Here is a 22,577-nt window from a genome sequence, read left to right as displayed (position 1 = left end):
AAAAGTTACTTTTGTGGTCTGCAGACTGTGTACATCTGTCACTGACTTTTCAGAAAACCTGTTCAGCCGCAAGGTTCAGTGGGAGCAGAACAAAGATGATAATGTGAAACACGGGCTATATAAACTGATGCTTGCATTAGCTAGCAGGTGACAAAAGTGTATCTGGAAGCCAAGCCTATCTACAGAAAAGAAATGCTGTTCTGTGTCAGAATTGAATGTTCAAGTTAAAAATAAATCTTTGTTATAAAATGCAAAAATATGAATTGGTTTTAATACCTATTTGTCTTTCTTTTTATCTGTATTCTTACAAGTTTTGTCTTTCTTCAAAGTAATCGTTTTACAGTTCCAGTGGTATCTAGTGGAAGATGTCTCTGCCTATGTCAGGGGGAGTGGAACTAGATGAACTTTAAGATCTCTTCCAGCCCACTCTATTCTGTGATTCTACTTCAAGTACTTCTCTGAATTTTTCCCCTGATAACTGTTTGTCTTAGTGGTGGCACAACCTCTGTAGTTCAGTGTAGCAGAAATGGTTTTGGGCATAATGTCAAAAGCAGGTGTCCATATTCCTTTTGCTTAAAAAATAGTTTTTAAATATAACTGAAATATGTAACAAATAATAAATAGAACTCTAATAGTGATTTCTTGCCTGTATGGATAAGATTTTGACATAAAAATTGTCTTCCTTAGCCTTGGATAGGTGCATAACGCTCTGGTATTGAACACTGTGGTGTTATGGCTAAGAAACTTAACTATGCAAATGTATGGCAAGTCAAAGTTTTAGTCCCCATACTAAACTTGAATTGCTCTCTTTATGGTTATGTAGTTGTATGGTATGCTGTATTGACAACTCCAAATGTTAAATCATGACAGTTACTGGAATATCATGAGATTGACTGAAGATTAATAATGAGATAAACATAGTAAGTTTAGAGTTCATTTTACTTCCATTCTCCTTTTAAGCTGCCAAACTGTTCATGTCTCATGCTTCTTAGATTTCTCACTTCTTTCTTCCATAGTTGGTTTGTTTTGCAAGTAAGGAGGAAAACATACCAAGATTCAGGATAAAGCCAATGGAGCAAAGTATGAGATACAGCTGACAATTTTTTGTTGTAATTTCCTGCTCTCAGAAAATGTGTGAGGTGTACTCTTCTAAAGAAAAATAGTACCAAACTGAAATATAGAAAGAATCTTTCTGGAACTTCTTGTTAAGTTTTTGTGTCATAAGGTGGCAGAGATAGGGTGGTGACAGTTCTTCATGTGTTAGAAGGAAGTGGAGAACATAGTTTTGAGTGGTGATCTTCTAAGTTGGCCTCTCTTTTGGTCTATTTAAATAGCTTCTCTGCAGAATCACACACAGACAGAGGTTTTTGACGTTTGCTGCATGAGATTCTAATTCTTCAAAGAAGAAAAACTTTTCACTGTTAGTTTGGGATGCGAAACATTTGGCAGTAAGAACATGTGCTTTTCTTTTTTCTTGTGTTTGCTTAAAAAACCTTGGCAGAACACCTCACAATTGAGCAGAAGTAAAAGTTTGTGCCCTTCATGTTAAAAAGAATCTGCATAACACTAGACCCTGCTGCTAGATTTTGTTTGATATTATATTACTTAAGTGTGTGCATGTTCTGTATGATTACATTAGATAGCATTTAATTTTTAAAAATGCTGCTCTCTATCTAAAGTATAGGAAACCTCTTTTGTGTTACTCTGTCTGCTTATGGATGTGGCTTGGCTGTTTAAAGACTTCAGAACCCCCTATGACCCCGTTCATGCTTATCCTAGAAATAAGTGATTGCCCTAGGAAGGAGTAGCACCACAGAGAGGGCAGGACAGAGCTGCTGCTGAGACATCACCTGTGTTTCAATTACAGGTGTAGCCCATGGTGCACATACACTACAGCAAAAGGGTGCTTTGGAGAGCAAAGGGGATCTTAGCCCCTTGTCTTTTCTGACTTTGAACCCTTAACCAACAAGTCAGAACAAGGCCAATACATGCTTCTCTGCAAATACTTAATAAAATATTGTGGTATGTATTGGCAGTGACAGTAAATGCTTTTGAAATTCAACATTGACCATTTTAATACCAGGAACAACAGCAAAAAGGTATAGCTTGGGTCTTTTGTGTCCTCAAGGCAATTGGTTTCCTCAGAACTCAGGAGTGCCCATGGGGTTACAGCAACAAACTCAGCTGTGGATGAGGGAGGAGCAGGTAACCTGCTGAACTGGCACAGTGGTGAGATCCTTGTAGAGGGTGGTAGAACACTTGCTTGATGGTGCATAGACCTCAGACCTGGCAAAGTTAGGGTTACAGGATGTTACTGACAGTTGCTCCATGGCTGAAGTTATCATTTGCCATATTATCTTGACAGTATTATTTAAAATTATTCATAAGGCAAGCTTGAGTGAGCTTTTAGCTGGGGGATAAGGAAGAGAAAGAAAAAGTGTAATCAAAATGCTTTCTCAAGTCTCTTTGCTTCTTGGCAGGAGAGGTGGATCTTCATTTTTGCACATTCCTTATAATGAGATAGACAGTGGGAGTTCTAGATTAAAATATTTGGATATCTGATTAATCTCTCTCAGTAACTTATATGTGCTGGTAAAACAATTTCTCCTATATATCATGCAATTCAAATGTTACTTTTAAAAACCAGTGGGAAAATAGAGAAATCTTTGAGCAAAGTTTTTATCTTGGATAGCCACTTTTCTCCTTTTCTACCCTTTTACGGGGGTGAATAAGAAGTTCTCAGCCATGCTTCATATCTGAAATGATTCTCAACTTCTTTTTGATGACACGGTGCTGTTTTCCAATTACACTTTCCTATTAATAAATGCAAGGGAGACAAAATAACTAGTGCTGTATTTTCACCTGTCTGCCTTGAGAGGTCCTGTGTTGGGTTTGAAGTGGATTAGCCACTATCTTGCCACTTGACAGCCAAGAAGCCAGTGGCTGCATGGACTCCATGTGGGTGTTTGAGACCAGCAGCTGAGCCAAACTATGTCATGGTTTTGGTTCAGAGGGATGTGAGTCTCCACTGTGTTTTTATGGTGGCTGCAGAAGGAAAAAGTTCAGTACTCGTCCTTCATGAAGTACTGTGGATCTGCAGAGAAAAGTCAGTGTTGCTGTTTGTTCTGGTTTGTGCTCTAGATACCTGCTGAAGCTTATCCAGGGGCTTGCTTGCCTCAGATCCAGGGAAGAGGCCATTTTTAATTCAAGGCATGTAACAAATTACTGGCTGGGGTTTCTCCAACTGCGAGTTTGTGAGCTCTGCAGCCCTTTGCAACAGTCTTGTGACATTTCTGTCTCTCTGCTGGATGGTAGTGATGCGTACGTGATGGGGCATGATCTAAGATTTAGTTACTTAACATCCATTATTAGATGAGAGATTCTAGAGAATCACTGAATATTGAATAAAGATGTTTGCTGTGGAAGGAGGAGGACTCCTTGCAAACCCATGTTCACTGTGTAACAAGGTCCAGTAGTACCTTAGCTGTTTTGGAGTCTCCTTTGTCCTTATGCTCCAGAGGTTACCAGGAGATATAACACCACAGATACTTGAGCTGTCCTCCTGTCTGCTATTCTGTTAATTGTATTTGGAGGTCGAAGTTGGAAATAGCAGAGTCAGGTCTTTGTGATAACATTTGGAGAAGGAAAGAAAAGAGCGTAAGACCAAACCAGGCCACAACACTTACACTTTTCCATTTAATGGAGAAGGCAAAGAAAAGGGAATGTTTGGAGGAAGCTGTTTAATTGGTTTTCTTCTCACATCTCCTACTTCCCTGCAGTGCCATTCATTCTGTTTGAGAACCATCCACTTTCTTAGTGCCGTCTTTGAAAGATGGCACTGTGCTGATGTGTAAAAGAGAGTCAGCTACAACACCACTAATGTTGGGTTTCTGTAATTTTGTAGAGCATGTGACTAGATACAAAGTAGGTGCCTCTTGAAATACACATCCACAGTCTTGAATAACACAAGGTTTGAAAAACTTTGGGCATAAAACACTCCCTGTGTGCTTGTCTCAGTGTGATAACAAAGGAAAGATTGTCTATTTTTATACTCAATTTGACCAGTAGATTTTTCTGTCCTGGTTGCAGAAGGCTGTTGCAGTCTGAACATGTTGCTTATTTACAGTTTTTATCAATACTTCCTAATTTCTGCTGGAAAGGTGTATGTTTTCTTTCTGTCTCTTCTTAAACAATATCTAAAACAACAGCAAAATCAAGCATTGGTGAGGCTTTCCTGCTTATTTGCTGTATTAAATATCCTTGGCAACTTTGTCCAAATGTCAAGGGACTTTTTATGTCAGAGTTATTTTTTATGTATTTATTCTTGAAAAGCAAATTGTGTATAAGCTCTTGGTTTAATTCATTCAAGAGTGATACCCTGCTTCCTTTGCACCTCCCTGCTTTAAGTCTTTTCTAGAGGTGGAAAACAAAGCTAATAATGTGTCTTGAATGTGAAGAACATAAATAGAATATTTTCCATTGGTATCTACAAGGCAATTAGTTTTCTTACCCCCACAAAGTTCCCTGGTTTATCTCTATAGACTAGTGACACCAAAAATGCCTCCTGTTTCAGTTGTTGGCAGCGTAAGAAAAAGTCTTACAACTATGTGCCTGTGACATCCTAGAAATTTCTGGGGCATGGTTTCTTTCTGACATTTTTTCTAAAACCACCATCTACCAAGGATGAAAATTGTTCTTGTTCTTAGGTTTGATCACGTATTTAGAGATGCAAGGAGGAACAACACCACAAGACGGTGCAAGAAGAGGGCCCCCCCAAGCATTCATGTGGTTGCTTTTTTCTTTCTGAGGTTGTAGGTTTCTGTTTGAGGATGTAGGTTTCTGTTTGAGGATGAGCAGGTATACAAGATGCTTCTAAAACTAATATTAACAGCCTTGCTATTATACACCTAAAGAGCCTTCGTCCATGGAAAGACACGAGACTTTTCTTTGCAGATACAAATTTCTAGCTTCTTTGCATTTGCAACATTTTTTTTCAAATATTCTTTCAGTCAAATGGGCATAGAGGCCTTATGAATGTAGGAATTATCTTTTGTCCTTTGTTTAGTTGCTGTTAGCTCTATTTTTGTGCTTGGAACTCAGGTGTATATTTTGTCTGAAGCCTTGATTTTTAACATCTCTTTGTGTAGGTGAAAGAATCCTGGGGTAATCTTAGTTTACACATTTTGAAAGAAAAATGCAGCTGTAAGTATGCACTGCATTAAGGGTCAAGAGGGTTTTTTTCAAGCCTGTGACAGACCTGGAGGGCCTGAAAATCTGTAGACAGAGGAAATGCCTCTCTGTATTAATGTAAAGCAAGGCAGAAAGCTCTCAGGTGGATGAGATGCAGCTGCCAGGATCTGGGGCTTGGAGGGAAACTGGTGCAAGTTTCTAGACTATGCTGTCAAAGGATTCCCGTGAGACCTTGGATAACTACTTCGACTGCTCTCTGCGGCAAGATGGGAGCAATGATGTGGGCACTTTTGCACCACTGGGCTGCAGGACGAGAGCAGACAAGTGCTTGATGTGTGTGGTGTAAGTGACTCAGCATGGTGCCAAAGAAATCTAGCACACATGGAGGGTACTTCATAGGTGAATGTTGATATTGCAGGAGTGGCTCAAATCTCTCATTGCCTGAAGTCACCACAGTTGGTGCTGTTGGGACACATTGCCTTGGCTTAGTAGTTCCAGAATCACTTTTCAAAGAGTGGTGCCTAATGTTTATATCAAAGTAGAAGCATAGTATGAATTTTTCTTAAACAAGCTGCAGAAGGCAGGACTCTTGATTCATCTCAGTTCAGCTGGTTTTTTTTTTTTTTTTGTCTACTTGCAAGACCCATGTTTCTTCTGTCCCAGGAAAATGACTGATATACCCAGCAGAAAACACTCTGGTTTCTGTGAGATTCTTAATGGTCCACTAAAGCTGAGAGAGGAGAGGTGCAGTTTGTGCTATCCCCCCTGGAAAGACTCTGGTCAACTGGATGATTTGTACTGGGTTACAGTCCCTGCCCAAAACCTATTTACGTGGTTTACCCTGTGGTGTTTTTTCATGTACCTTGGTTCTAAGCAGGGACTGGAAAAGAGACTATCCTTCTCCAAGGGAAGAATTGGGCATATTTCCACTTTTCACAGAAACCTATTAGACAGGGAAAGAGAACTAAAGAAAGAATATAAGTAATGTGTAAATTGGTCCAACTAAGCTCTTTAACCACTATGCTATTACACAGAAGTCTGTCTGATCTCCACTCCTTTTTTTTAATGTGTTGCTGCTGTATTTAATGTCTGAATAAGATGCTAGCAAAGATTCTCAGCTGTCTGGGGAACATGGCTGGAGAAGGACTGAGTTGCAGGGACCAGGTTTTTGCAGGGCTGAGTTGTGAGCTGTGTGACAAAGAACTCGATAATTTTTAAGCCAAAGACTCAGCAGGGTAGCTTCAGTACTGAAGATGGAAACTCGTGGTGACTTCATCACTATGTCATTCCTGAGTGGGGAGACTAGGGGCTGAAGACTGTAGTTTGGGATTTTTCTGGTAATATGCTCTGGTTTTTTTAGGATGCAAAGCTACATTTACATAGCTGTAAGTAAGGGTAGAAGCCCCCATGTGCTTAGGTATTCTAGAAAATCCTCTTGAGTATCTGTCTCTTGCTAACATTCTGCAGAATTACATGTCTAGTCTGTTAAGACATTTTTAAAAATCCCATTACATATCTTCTGGAGACTTCACCTGTGACTTTCACTTCTTCAGATCTCTGTCTGGGAAGTGGAAGTAATATTGTTTCCTGAAGCATTGCCATTAGCACAGGGGATTGTTTGGAGAGCAGAGTGTTAAGAAACAGGAGGTGAGATGCTATTACATGGGAGTCACTTAGAAGTGGTTGTGTTTATCCAGTAGAGTGGTATGCTTGGGGCAGAGTGCTCTTTCCCAAACAGTTTTGTCCTCCTTTTGTTTCCCATGTGAAGTCTGCTATCTTCTGTTCCAGCTGAAATTAATAGGTTCAAGCAATGTACCTTTCAGTGGTAGTGCAGTCAGTGCTTTGGTTTGTATTGAGGAAATTTGCCTGTGGTAGTCCATCTTCTCAGCCTCTGTTCTCCATTTGGACAATGGGGTAATACTGCTTTTTTTTACCAGGGTGGGATTTTTTGGGGAAAACCAAAATTTCTTACCTTGTGGTAGCATTCATGCGACCTGTGTGCATGTGCAACCTTTACAATGCATGTGTAGGTATGCATGAGTGGTTGCAGCACCGTGGGATTTTGGTTCTCTGGTACAAGCAATTACATTGTAATGTTAGGGATAATAGGGAGTTTGATACACTTTTCTGTGCTGGCTGGTTCTATGTGGAACTATGCAGAATTAGTCTGAGGCATCAGATTTTGAATCAGAATTAAGATCTTGGTGTAGCTCTCAAATAGATAGTTTCCCAATCTCTTTTTAAGCATGATTTTGTATTTTTACCTGCCCACTACATAATGAATTCCTCAAGGCTCTTCTTGATTTATTTATTGCAGTGGTTGAAGGAAGGAAGATGATGACAATGAGAGATATCAAAAGATTAGGAAAAACCAGCTTCATATTCAGTAGAGAGGATCACAGCTTTGACTGAATCATCACTCCTCACTATATAAATACCCTACACAAGAGAAGCTGTAAATGCAATTTGAGCATAATTGCAAGTTGAACTTCTGAAAAGAAGTGCTAGTCTAAGGACTCTCTTCAATACAATATAAAAGAAAGGTTTGATATCTGGTTCTCTCTGCAACACTCTCTGCTTTTCCACTTTGGTGGAGCAGTGGAATTTAGGTGGTAAAGCAGGTCACTTTCTGTATTCGAGCATCAGTTTGCTTCTACGTGTTGTGGTTACCCTCCCTCAGAAGGGAGTCAACTTTGGATGCGGAGCAGCTATGAATTTAATAAAACTATAAAATCTCTCAGTGTACAGTCTAGGTTAGTCAGTGGAGCTGGAGATTTACAACCATAACACAGGTTCTGCAATGGATATTGAAAGTGATTCTGTATTGCTTTAGACTGCAGAAAAATGGCATCTATTTTGAATACTTTGTTTACAGGTACAGAGTTAAAGTGCTGTTTGGTGCATGTGGGTGGTATTTAAGAGTATGACTGAAGTACATGCAGGTGTGCTTGAACAGACTTGCTCAGGTCCTAATAACTGAGGAGTTGGCAAGTTTTGACTGTGCTGAGTATTTATCCAGCTCCTTGGGTTATTCTGTAGCTAGTTTAAAGCAACTTCAGTTTTGTGTTGAGGAGCAGAAGTTATACTTGTGATGGTAGAAGTAATTGTATCCCTTGTTGATGACATAAAAAATACATGTTTTCTCACTTCTCTTTCCCTTGCTTTCACCCACACTTGCTGTGTTACAGTAGTGAAAATGGACTTATTTCAATATATAAATCAGTAATTTTAAACGGATTTCACTTTATATTGAAGTATACTATTTTCCAACTTATTCTCACATCTTCACTGAAGCTCACACAAAGGAAGCACAGTCTGAGCTATCTGCTTGTCATCAAACCTATTTTTCATCCTACTCCTCCCAGCATTTTCTGCTTCCTTTGTGAAAAACAGATAATGATTTTACACAAGCAGGTTTGCAAACCATCGGTAGGTAGTTCAGTAATTTTAAGTTTCCTTTCTTGTATATTTCTGGCAAATTTCTAATGCAAACAGAATAGCACAACTAAGTCTCTAATTGTCATGGGAAGCTGCTATTACAAAAAGAAATAATTATCATAGTTTGTGCAAAACAGATTTTCATGAATCAGAATATATCCAACCTCTATGTATTTTTGTGCGTAAAATGTTAGGATTTGAATGAGTGTTTTTCATGTAAATGCTCTCCTGAAACCTTTTTGATTAAAAGAGTGGCAAGATTACAGACCTAGCAAGCTAAATGTGAAATTAACAAGCCCAGAGACTGCATTTTGGTAAACCATAGAATTATTCCATGTCAAAAAGCAAGAAATCCATTAAATCCACAACAGACAGGGCATGCAAATGTGGTTTTGCTGTCTCTCATTCCGTCTGCTATGACTGAAAAAAAATACATTGTTTTGTGAGCGTGGGTTTTTCTTAACACTTTCGACCACAGTATTTAATTTCTTCATTTGACCAGTACTGACTTGGTATGTCTGCCACTAATTTGCACTAGTTTATATTCATTTATTGTTTTGAATTCACTGTGAAGTTGGATATTGGTGACCTGATTTACCAGATATCTAACAGGTGCTCTAAAGGCTAGTTGAAACTTCAGGCTAAGGCAGTCATGATACTAACCTGAGAGGTGAAAAGATTAGGATATGATTGATACCAATGTGACTTGGTGGCAGCGTAGTGTAGGATGTGAACTGGTGTCTTATCGTGCCCAGAGAATTACTGGTATCTCTAATAAAATGAGCAGCTTGTCAGAAATGCTGTTGCATTTCTGTGCATTTCTTTGCTTAACTGTGCTTTTGTTTTCTGACTCAAAGGAGTGCTCAGAAAAAGTCTCACATCGGAGATTTTGTGTGTCGAGGGCTGAAGTCTTCTGTGCACTTTGAGGGCTGAAGATGCCAGTGGTAATGTGAGGGGTGATCCTGCATTTGGGTCAACCCTGTGGTAGACTGGTCCTGGGATGGTGTGTATATTTGAAAAAATGTAATTGTTTCATTTGGAAGTGGGCTCTGCTTCCGTGTGGATAAATTCATTGCTTAGCTTATCACATGCCCACAAAAATGTTACCAATAGAAGGATTGTGCAAGAAAGAACTGGATTAAGGGCTACTTCTATGGATTAAGGCATCTTCTCTGCCTAGGTGCATCATAACTGGTGAGTGTGTAATCCATGTTTTTGGCCCAGACATATTTATAGTAGAGGATCATGGGTGTGAAACTGGTACAACTTTGTGAAGGAATATTCTGACTGATGCCTCTATTAATATGAACATGTTTAAGGAGAACTGCTTTAATCACATGGTTAATCTGTTTAGGGAGTTATTTGCCCCCTATATTTCATGTGTTTACCATGTTCTAGATGCTCTTGTTAGAATTTATAGGTGTAGTATCATGAAAAGCACATTTAACATATGATGTGTCTTGAGTATTTGTCTGGAATTACTGCAGTTCATAGTAGCTCTCCACAAAGGGTGATCCTATGGAAGTTACACACTGGAAAATGTTTAATGAAGTATGCATTTCCTAACCAGATAGTTCTTCTTGATCTATTTCTCTTCTGTTCTGCTTTTTATGGTATTGCCTTAAACTTTGCTTTTCTACAAAAAGTTATTTTATGTTGAAATCCATTTTAGATGAAGAGTGTGTGAAAACTTCAATAATGCTGATGTAATTTAAAGATAAATGCCATTAGGTGTTGCTTGACTCAGATTCTGTCTGTTCTGGTAGGAGTTTTACTGGGGAAATGCCATTCAAATGAATTGAACACCAAGATGTACTAAGTGTATCCAGCTGTCTTGGACAAGCGAATTTTTGTGAACATATTAAGCATGCATGTCTTACAAATGTCTTAGCATTTGCTTTGCAAATATGTCTTCTTAGGAAGGCTGAAAAGAGAATTGTAAACAACCTGATTATTTTAGAGGTATTTCCCTAGTGAAACTACCATTTGTTAGGTATTCACATGTTAAAGGCTTAAAAGACTTATTCTTTCATTGTCCTTCACTTAGGAGGAAAAATAGCAAGAAATCCTAATTGCAGAAATGCTGAAATTGGAATAGTTGTTTTCGGGGGAGGTAGTTATGAGGAATGATGATTGAAATTATGAGCAATGACAATTCATATCAGTATTTTCTTCTTGATAGAAGAAAATATGTGGAACTATGGCCTTTTTGGAACTATGGTCTTTTTTTTTGTTGTTCCTCTTCAGAAAGCAGTATTCTGCTGTATCAGGAATCCCCTCCTGTTGAGCTGGTTTCAGCAAGTCTTTTACTTTTAAAGTGCAAGTAGCAATCAGTATCATCTGAGAGTGAGATGATACTGAAATGTGTCAAGTGTGGAATGTCCAGCCTTTACTTGTTGGCTATTCTGCTCAGCTCCCCAACTCCATGGCACCATCCCTTGTACCCTTAGGGCAACACGGTCCAGAGAAAGGGAATTGGGATCCTCACTGGCTGTGTCATCCATGGTGTAAGCTTCTACTGACAAGCTGCTGTGACCTACAGGGTACTGGAAGTTTTTAGCTGGTGCTTCTGTAGGTCTCTGTGGCATTGCCATCTCAAGCATGAGGAAATCATGAGCCAATGCCTGAAACTGAAACTTCCATTTAAATTTGGAGTAAAAGGAAATGTGTCCTACATATACATTCATAGTATTTTAGTAAACTTCCACTTGTAGTATGTTGATTTTACAAACAAAAAACTCTTTAGATCAGAAAGGGAGATAAGTGTCTTAGATATATTCTGCTTCCCAGATGTACACTATTCCAGCAACTGGGATTTGATAGAGTATGAATCATTTATTTATCTTGAGAAAGAATTAGCAGGTATCATACTTCAGTTGGTTTAAAATGTGAGAGACTAACACCTTATTTGAGTTTCTGTCTTTATAAGGATTCCAAATCAAAACTTGAAAATACTGTTGCCACAGAATCCACTGCACTGATTTTTCATCTCTTTAAGAGATATTAAAATTGTGCTGTTCTGTATTGGCTTAAAAGGGGCAATATTTTGCCCCTAAAATCTATTGTGTTAATCTGAAGAAATTGCATCTGAGTATTGCTCATTTTCATGGTAATGGCTATGAGTTAAAATTTTGTTTCCTTTAAATAAAAACCTTCTATCTTTTCATTTTTGAGCTAATTGACTGCTGTTTGTGATGTATTGAGAAATTGCTGGGTAAGAAGAAGAAATGAATAATTGAAGGTAATACACAGCAAAGTTTCCAAACACTCAGAATTCTTGTAAATGGAATAAACAAATCCACCAAATAGATTAGTGTTTATTCTCAGTATTTTCTTTTCTGGAAGCAAACTCAATCAAGGTGTGACTATCAATGAATCAGACAAACTATGGACTCCACCTTTCCTAACCTGCAGGGCTGAGGCAGGCAAAGGAAACCAAAGGTGGAAGAGAAATAGTCTTGTTCCTGATGTAGAAGGACTGTTTCCTGACTTCCAGATGAGTTTGGAAGAAAATAAACTTGAGTTCAGCAGTCACATTGTATTTCTTGTTTTTATGGGTGACTTCTGATTGCCGCTTTTATCAGTTTATTGATTGGTTTTATGTAGTTCATTAAAACCTGTAAGACCACAATACTTGCTGGAGAAACTTAATTTTCTTTCCTTGCAGACTGTTGTATGTTGCCACTGGTTACAGTGTTTTCTGCATGTATCAGGACTGTAAAGTATAAGTTTTTTAGGTGGAACTTGAGATCTGTCACAGTCTTTGCAGTTCTCAACTCTGGTAGCATGTTGGTTTCTAAGTGATTAACATTTGAACCATGCTGCTCCAGAGTAAGCAGTGTAGCCATAATACAGAGAGTGGATGCAAGATAACAGGTACCTATAGCTACTTATGGGTCTTCCTCTATATCTATTTGCTGACAAAAGTGAATTTCTGACAAGGGTCAGAAGTGGACATTGACGGTTCCATTTTGTAGTGGGGAAAATTATTGCAGTGTTTATAGTAACATTATTTTTTAAAAATCAGAACCCTCTTTTGTGAGCACAGTATATGTAAATATTAAAAGCGTGGTTTCTTTTAGATTAAAATGCTAGATATTTTCATCTTTTCAATGAAATCTTACCCCCTTAATATTTTTTCAGAGCAGTTAAGGCCACCACCTCAAGTTAAACACAGACCTACAGAGAACGGGTTTTTGCTCTCTCAATTTTTTCTTGTCTTTTTTAATTTTTCATGATTTAGCATTAAAACTACTGATCTCAGTATTCCTTTCTGACTAGTTTTCCTGTCACCTGTGTGAAACAAAGTGTAAAAAATCTTGTGATGTAAATAAATACATAGGAGACTTTTCTTCCCCTAACTAAATTAAAACTAGATTCTAAAACCAATATATGCATATAGCTGCAAGAACAGGCTCAGACTGGCTTGTGCCATTTCCAGCAGGTGCCGAACTGTGGTCAGACTCTTTGGCAGAGAGTGTGAGGGCAGAAATTGAGTAATAAAAGATTGTGCATGTGCTATTGTCTTTCAGCAGTTATGGGAAAGATTAAAATAGGAAATTCTGAACTATTTGCAGCTAGGGAACAGATGCAAAATACTGAACTTCGAGCTGAAGCTGCCTTAGTGTGGTGCCATAGGTCTGTAAGTTTAAAACTTTATTTTTTTGTATTTTATTTAACTGTGAAGTCACAGTTTAAAAATTGGTAGAGAGTGGTGGAAAGTTCTCATCCTTATGTAATGAAGACATATTTCACAGAAAAAAGTATTGCTGTGAAATGCTGAGGATTTCTTGTAGGTGAAGGCATAGTACCTTAAAGAGGACTTCAGAGCTCTACTGACGGAAACAGCATTTCCTGCGGCAGTGTCCTTTTACTCATTTCTGTCTGATTTTTCAGCAAGTGTTTCCTGCTGCCTTTGAGGAAGGGAAATTGAAGCCAGTCTTTGACATTTCAAGTTCCACTTGCAGCCTTTTATTGGATGCTCTGCAGGTACATATATCAGGGCAGGACAGGATGCAGCTTCATGGCTGCCTGAGAAACTGAAGAACTTTGGTATTGTCCAGGCTGTGCATTTCTGTTTCCCTGCTTGCTGATGTAAGTTGATTTTAACAAAATACCATCAACTTCATCAGGTGACAGGCCTGATGCATGTTTATATGTCACCCTAGTTGACTTGCTTTTCATTGTCTTAATCATGAATGATTCAGGATGTATCCTTTCGTGCTCAGTTCAGCTCCATGTGATTCTCAAGACATTAAATAAAAGCTGTGTCTTATCAATTCACTTCAGCAGCCCACAGAGCAGTATGTACATTAGAAAATTGATTTTGAGACGTCTTCCACTCCAGTTTATTGCTTATGCTGCTGTTTGTAGTATTTTTTGCAAAATAGACAAATAAATTAACTTAAAAAATACTGAATTAAGTTGCAAAGGGAAAGTTGCATCACTTTATGAGCTTTGCTGAGATGTAAAAAAGTTGGTAGGAAAGTGAGGTGGAGAATGGTACTTGTAGTTATTTGGCAGTCTGATGGTGGTGGTTGCTTGTATGTGCATTGCTAATATTGTTTCTCCTAAACATCAGCAATTTGGCTTTGTGAAGAAGATCTTTTTTATTTAGTGTCCTTCTTACGACATAAAGTAAGAAGTTCTTTTCCCTCCGCTTGCTTTGACTACAAGGGTAGGCTCTTTGTGTCTTGGTTTCTAAACACCATTCCTTTAGGGCTGAAAAGAAATTTTATATTCAAGGCTTGTAGTATTTCCTCCAGTTCTGTAGAACTGGAGTAAGCATTTCCAGACAAAAGTCTGTGATTAAAACAAAACACATTCTTCTTTATAAATGAAGAGTTAATTTTCTGTGAAATACTAAGATTAGCTTTTTTGCTTGCTTTATTCAGAATCATGGTATGTTTCATACAGTGTAATAATGTTTTTTTGTTCTCACTAATTTGTGAAATGCTTGTTTAGGGTGTGTGCATGTGTTCTTGGTAAGCACTTAATAAACTAGATTGATCTTTTTGGCAAAGGCTGCATTGTGTAGAACAAATTAAACCTGAAATAACAGTTGTTGCAGATTATTTTTCTGAAAGCGTAATTGCATATATTCTTCTTCCTACTGGCTGCTGAAATGGATTTCCCAATAATGTTTTATTATTCTGGTTTATTTCAACAATACATATATAGTAGTTTTGTTTCCATTCCACTGACAAACCTAGAGGCTCCAGTGGTAATTCTTTACCAGCAATTTTTTATAATTGTAATAACCATGGAACTTTGTGAAATATAGTGGAAATATTTTCCCAAAGTTTATGTGCTATAAATAAGATCCCAATTTTCTTTTTTCCACAGAATCATTTATGGTTTTTTTTTCCCAGGAAAAAGGGAGTGTAAATAGATATTTTTGAGCAACAAATTTATTCTGAACTCTCTATCTATTAGAACATTTCTGAATACTTTAATAACTGGAGTTTATATGACTCTTGCTTCTTTTTTAATCTCCATCGGTGCTAAGAATTGGGACATATGCTAAAATGCTAATTAAGGCATGTGAACATATTTAACTGAGTGCTTATGCCCTATTTTAGCTTTGTGTGGCAAGGGTAAATTGACTTAAACCATTATGTTGCCATCCTGAAAGGGATTTAGGATTCTAATGGTCCATCACATGGTCCTCTTTTCCTGCAGCTGATAGCTGTGGAGCCATGGTTGTACTCCAAGGACCAGCTTTACTGGGTCACCTCAAGTGGCCTGAGGTATGGTCTCATCTACAGACTTATCTTTGAACATTTTTCAGAATGCTTTATAGGCACTTCTGAACTTAAGGTGTCAGCTTTTTGGGTGTATTTAGGAAATAAAGTACCATTTAACTTTCAGGTTAAAAAGATTTCACTGTCTGAATCAGAAACTTAAGCTTTTGCTCTTGTGTTGAATCCCTGCAACAATGCTGAGGGGACTGTTAACTGATTTGGGTCTTCATAACTTTACTGGGATCAGATTCTGGCACAGTGATTTATTATAATCTCTTCATATGCAGAAAAAAGGAAAAAAGTTAACATTGTAGTTAATAAATATTTAATCTTTCTCTTTTTAAAATGATGCCATGTAAGTGTCAATGAAAAGAGATCAAAATTTTTAAAACAGTGTCTTGTAGGTGTCTCCCAAAGGATGCAAACAATACAAGCTTGCATTGCATAAACAAAAAGGCGATTTGAGCACAAGCCTTTCCTTTCTGCCTTTCCTTCATGTTTTCTGGTTCCATGCTGGTGTGTTTTTATGCAAAACCAAGCATCTTTTGTGTTCAGGGAAAGGAGTAATAGAAGTGTCGGTGTTTGTTAACAGATTTGACAAACTGTGGCAGCAAAAGCTATCTTTTTTATATTTTGGCATGAGCAGTCACCCTTTTATTGGGCCATTAATGCTATTTCAGAGCGTCACGCTGTATCCACAGGCAATAATTTAGCAGTTGTTTATCGGAGCTTTCATAAAGCTTTGAATAGTATTATAACATTCAGTAACACTAACAACAGCATTTCAGAAAATGTGCCAGTTTACATGGGATATCCGTGAATATAGTTGTTTGGGAATGCATGACCCACATAACCTATAAATGTAATTGGAATTTACAGTGCTGGCATAGGCTGATGGATAGCAGATTAGAGCCCTGATTAACCATGTGATTCACAGGCTGGGAATATATTGTCCTAAGAAAGATTCATTAGATGCAATCAGAATTTCAAGTGGTCAGATGAAATTCAAGTATGCTGTTTGCTTTCCTTCCCCCTCATCCCCCCCTTGTGTTTTTCTTTTTAGGTTGCCCTTGTACTCATTTATTTATTTATTTTATTTCCAGAGCTGGAAAATACTACTTTGATGAATCTGTTCCTCACCCTAAAGCTGTCTGTCTGTTATTCATCAGAAAGCAGGTCGCAGTTCAGTGAGCAGAAGAAAAGATTTTAATAGAAGCTGTGCCAAGGGCTGTAATGCATCATTTTAGGGCCCTAATTACATTACAATGACAAATATCAATGGTGACAACAGCAATAACCTACATCCTTTAATGGCTATGCTGGAAAAGGAGTTTGGGCACTGCGCCATCAGATTAGACTTGGTTTCAAACATAGGCCATTAGAAGTGTGTGTGTCCACAGCATTGCTGGCTGATAACTGAAGCCCAGTGGAAGGGCCTGTAAATAAATGAAGCCTCTCTAAAGCCTGGTCCTATGGGACAAAAGAGGTAAAATTAGATGACTCTGGAAGCAGCCGCGTTTCCGAGGCAATTTTGACTTTCTGTGTAAGGAATTGGATGCCTGGTTTTATGAAATCATACTTTCTCCTTCTCCTGGCAGTTAGACTGATCATGAAAAACCTATTGACCTGATGCCTAACAGAAAAAAGAAATCCTGAACTGTTGTTCAAATGTAGGGTTGTAAAAGTGTGTGTGAGTAGAAATGTGAATTTGTGCTTTACCTTGTGTTGGAGTTTGTACCTTAGGCAAAGAAGAATGAGTTTCCAGGCTTCCTCCAGGGGTACTAGGAATAGGTCTACTGAGATGCTAATCTATGTCATCAGTACCTACACCTTCAAGCTTCAGGGCAGCATCTCAAGAATCCCATCCAACTAGCTTCTGGCAGCTAACTCCTTTCTCCTGTATGCTTTGTGGAAGACAATCAAGCCTGTTGCTGTGGCATTATCTCCTGCAGTTAATTGTCAAAACAGTTGAAGTATTGAGATAGAGTGTACTTCATATTTACCATGTGAAAATGTCTAGTGTGAGACTTTTCTTGGTACAGAGTGTGTACCTTCCTATCATTTGTGCATGTACACAGTGTTTTCCTTTATGCCTTCAGACTGCATGTGGTCTCCAAAGGTAGGCAGTCTGTGTCTCAGTCATGCTGTGTCTCTGCAGTCTGCTGCTGCTCAGCTGGGCTGTTTCCTTGCTGCCTGAGTTTGGAGGATGATAACTGTATACACAACCATAAAAGCAACTGGGGATGCTTTTTGTTAGGGAAAGTGAAGACTGTTTTAATAAAGAAAAAATGCAAACACTTCGGCATAGCAAGGGCTTTTTGGCTTTGTTGTGATTGGCCTAGCAGAGAAATGCTGCTGAGGGATGTTTTGACATCACTTGAACCTGTCTTAGCTATTTTTCTTCTCCACAGGCTGAGCTGGGTGCTGTCTCCATCAGCTCACTTCCCTGCATACAGCATGCAAGGACTTGTTCTGCACTCCAGTGGGATTGATATCAAGAGATTTATTGCTGTTGTGTAACTGTACATATTCAGCCACCTGTTTTCAGTTACTTACAGCTTTTTAGAAAATTCTTTTTAGTTGATCATTTCCCAGGTTTGGAATCTGCCAGAGGTGAATTTTTCTATAAATATTGAGCAAATATATTTCAGCCCACATTGGCCAGAAGAGCAGTAGAAGGGAGACATACATCTGTTGGGGAGAGGGGAGAGAAGTGATCAAAAGAAAAACATAATAACTGAAATAACTTGAAGTATCTGTGGTTGAATACCTTACTTGAGAAGAAATGCCTCAAAGTAAATTGAATACAATTATTTTTGTTGACTAAGCTATATTCTAGCTGAACGGTAATTTATGGGTTTGATGGGGAAGCCAGTGAAGTTTTACAGCCTGTGTTACCCAGGAGGTCAAATAAGACAATTGTAACAGTCCCTTCTGGCCTTAAAATCTATGAATCTACAAGCTTTTTAAAATTAGACGCTGAGCTCCTGCACGGCTCTTCGAGCTGATTTTTTTCTCGGTTCCTTAGCACTGCAGTAAAGGTATCTAGCTGATGTAACTGTGGTAGAAAAGGGATTTTCCAACGGCTACCCCTGGGGAGCTGTGCAGGGCAAGGTTGTGACAGGCATTTTAAAGATGGGGAGGAGTTGTTTTGCAGCAGAAGAAAGCATAATGTGCCTTTTTTTTGTTTTTTACGAAGGCACATGTGTATGTTAAATGGCAGGTCAGAGTGGCTTCGGCTTACCCCAAGACAGGGGCACTGGGGAATTTTCTGCTCATGTGGAAAAGCCTTGAAGAATTGAATGTGTAGTTTTCTCACTGGCTTTAGGGCACTCAGGAGATTTCTCAAAAAAAAAAAAAAATAGCAGTGTGGCTGGAACCCAAAATTTGGAAATTACTAAGAATAAGAACCACTAAGAAGAGGTACTTTACAGCTGTGCCTTTTATTACAGTCTACATTTCCTTAATCAAATGCTGTTGTTCAAGTAATGCTGTATTGGGTTGTGTAGTCTTTCTGGCTGAAACTTAGGTGCCCACAACTTGTCACTCCCTGTGCTGCTGTGTAACAAGCAGTTATAAATCTCCTTGTCAACTAGTGTAGTGAATGCTGTCTATTTAAAAGAATATTTAAGTTTTGCCTTGTGGGATATCTGATATTATAGATGTATTTGAAATTTGTGGATAATTTAAATTTTTGCTGAACAGAACATATTATAAAGTATCCGATAAGATACCTATACTGCTGAATAAATAGAAAAGATGTAGTAAACAAATACGAAAAAAATCATTAAAATGCGTAAATTTAATGATATGAGGAATTGCATAAACAGTGAAGACCAGTGAGGAGATACAAGGACAGTTTAACATAGAAATTGCTATATAAATAGTATATGGGAATCTAGGTGTATTTCAGAGAAAGGGAGAAGTGTATTCCAAAATAGTATGTATTAAGTAATGTGTATCACGCAGTATGCACAAGGGGGCAGAGTTAGTTTCACATGTGCTCTTACCTCTTGCAAACCATATCTGCTGGTTACATAGCTTTTTAACTGTAATATTCCTTAAACCCAGATTTTTTTTATATGAACTTCTGACTTTTTAGTGCTGCTTGTGAGCCTTCCTGATCTACAGATTCTTTTCCAAGTGTTTGCTATTTAAAAGACAGCATAGCAAAACGGCTGGAAGGTTTGCTTTTAGAAGAAGGAATGCTAAATTGCATGTTAGTATGTCTTCATCCCATGATTCGTGACTTTGCAAGAGGAAAAGCATTCTCTCCAATTGTAAAATGAGGAACTGATCCTGATTAGAATTTAGTGTAAGAAAATTATGATTTATGGTAGGAAAGTTTGTGTGGCTTTGAATATTCTGCTTCTGGAGCTGTAATTCTTGTATTATTTAAACAGACCTCCTCTGTCTCTATTGAGATTTTTAGATTAAATACAGAGAATTGATCTCTGATATGAAAATAAAACATCGTGTATTATTAATTTGTGGTTACAATTGCCACATGAAAGTAGCTACTACTAACCAGGAGAATAGATAACAGCAGAAGTGTGTTACAAGGCTGCAGTATTCCTTCCTGAAATATATGGTAGAATGATTATCAGTAAGATTGTATACTGCAATGCTAATGTTCTCATGAGATGCATTGTTACAAGTAAACGGTGTATTTGTTCCCTTTGCTTACAATGGCATTGCTCTTATTTGAAGTGATCCTTCCTTTTGCGTCATAAGAGAGAGTTCAGTTTGATACACAGAATTTTGTTTACAATTTTTTTGTTACATGGCCTGAAGATTCTGTTCTTTAAATGCCTGTGATTACGTAATCAAAATTAACTACACTTTGTATCAGTTCGAAATAGTGGTTTTAAGGAAAATATTTTAGCCAGAAATTACTAGCTTCCTAAGTACATTTGGATCCCTGTGCAAACACTTTTGTTATTTTGAGAACATCTCTTGGCCAGAGTATGGCCAGAGTTGAAAGAAAACAAATTTCTCTTTAGGGTTCATGGGTGACAGCTGCATTTGAGAATTTATGTAATTGAACTTCTTTTTCTTGTGACTTACAGGCAGAAATTGTCAAGAGGCTGAATGCTATATGTGCGCAAGTCATTCCCTTCCTGTCCCAAGAGGTAGGTAGTCATTTGTACTGCTTCTGATCTAAATGATTGCATCATTGTATCTATTACAAATGTGGGACTTTGTGTTGAGACTGTTTCCTTATGGATCTCTTGGCACTTGTAGATGACTTTCCGTTGTGCTGTTATCACTTTATCATCATTATCTTCAAGCCTATTAAAATAAATGTATTAAATGTAAATATATTTATGAAATGGCATGTATTGTAATGTCAAAGCAGAATTTTAGTTTAAATACTTTTCTTCAACATACAATGTAGTTTCTCTTGCAGTTATGATTTTGTGGGTCTGAAATCAAAGACAGCTTGCAAAAATGCTAGAAAGGCATAATTTGTGCTCCATCTTTGGCAGTGAACTTTAAAGTTCATTAGAAACTTCTGTTTTGATACATGAATAGTGATGTTCAACACAGCAGGCATAGAAACACAGTTTTTATGCTGGCTTTTTTCCTCTCTGTATCCCTGATTACTTCCTACCTTAAATCCTTTTATGTTTTTGTGTATTTGGGAAATAGAAACAGAAAATTGAAACTCACTGTGAGCTAATTTCTCTAACCATTAATTTTCTCCAAATTATGATTTGCTAGTATTATTGTGAGTGCATTGTAGATAATTTAAAAGGCGCTGGGATTTGGGGGAGTAGATGGGAGCTAATGAGGAAACTTCCGAGCAACTGGCGTGTGTGAAGTAAGTAGGAAGTGTGGTTCATGAAAGGAAACCTTTGGTGCATATTGGCCTCCCTTGTCCACCCCTCTAAAGGAAAGGGACTGGACACTGGGATCTGTTGGTGCAGGTTTGTGTGCATCAATTTAGCACACAGTTTCATTTTAATACAATATGTAGTTGCAAAGACAGAATTGGAAGATGTATTTTTTTTGTATTGCATCTGTAAAACGTCATGCCTGAGAACACGATGTGACTTCCTCCTGGCTTTTCAGTTGTTACATAAAATGCCAGTGCTTTTTGAGGGAGCTGCTCAGCTGGCTGCAAATGAGACGTTGTGTGCTCCATATTGCTGTTCAGCTAATGAGCTTTGTGCACGCCACACGTGTGTCTATCTGTGTATATTTGAAACAAGAACTATGCCATCAAAACTTGAACCTGACAGTGTTTGTGAGTGCCACTGTACTCTCTGCTTATGAAGATGGATTTGTGGAAACTAAATAATGTGTAATGTTCTTGCTCCATTGCTGGAGGACCAGAATTCAAATCCTTCACAGATCTAAAACATATAGCTGTTTTGTATTTTGACTGCTTCAGAGTCTCTACAGGGTGCAGTTACATGGTTTTATTTGCTGTTCGGAGGTAACATACCATATACAGACAGCAGGGAAGGATTGAGAGGGAAAGCGTAAAAAAAGCTTTTCATGTATCTTGACAGCACCACTGCCAGTGACTTTTTTGTAATGGGTTTAGGAAAATCTTAATGATTTTTTGACCTCTTCAAGTAAGAATACATATTTAAATCAGTATATATTGGCATACATTTGACTGATGTGTCAAAAGGGAACTGAGCCTCAGGTCTGAGTTTGCTAATAGTCTTGCTTTCTCTCTAATTTGTATCCTTAAAAAGTTAATGTCTTAATGGAAGTCTCTTTATTTCGTCATCCAGATTAATAGAGAATTGAATTGCAGCATGCTTTTGCTGTTTATGCATTTTACATGCAGTCTAATTGTGGAATAGTGGCTGAAAAATGTGATCAGGCTTCTTTATATTGTGCCTGAGGGAAAAATGAACAAAATACAGTGGTTGCATGCACTGATGGCAACATTATTGCCTCATAATAGCACCAGGTTAACTTGTCTTATTGCTTGTTAACTTTGTAAGGAATCAATGGCTTGTGATAACTCACTTAGAAGTAAGAAATTGTGGGCAAAATCACATAGAGTTCTTGTGAAAAGGATGCATTTATAATACATCACCCTACTGTGTACTATTGTCTGCTTGGTTTCTGGGGGCAGTCCAGTAAAGTATTCAGTAAATTCTCCAGGCCTCAGTCAGTTTTATTGTGCTGTACATCATCTAAGCATATATTTAAAACAAAGTTTCTAACCTGCCTAAACACAGA

The 22,577-nt window shown here is 38.0% G+C and overlaps 1 protein-coding gene across 3 annotated transcripts in view; it reads left to right on the top strand.

Moving 5' to 3' along the window:
- The window catches only part of LOC139588980 (transducin-like enhancer protein 4), a 98,972-nt gene that overhangs the window by 11,254 nt on the left and 65,141 nt on the right, over positions 1-22,577 (top strand). For all 3 annotated transcript variants that reach the window (XM_071424871.1, XM_071424872.1, XM_071424870.1), the window contains exon 5: positions 20,441-20,503. In XM_071424871.1, the coding sequence (XP_071280972.1) occupies positions 20,441-20,503 (63 nt within the window). The remainder of the gene's footprint in view (positions 1-20,440; positions 20,504-22,577) is intronic.

The sequence above is a fragment of the Agelaius tricolor genome, unplaced genomic scaffold (assembly GCF_023055355.1).
Source record: "Agelaius tricolor isolate 1412-34295 unplaced genomic scaffold, bAgeTri1.0.p SCAF_4, whole genome shotgun sequence".
NCBI lineage: Eukaryota > Metazoa > Chordata > Aves > Passeriformes > Icteridae > Agelaius > Agelaius tricolor.
This window is presented reverse-complemented; position numbering and strand designations above follow the sequence as displayed.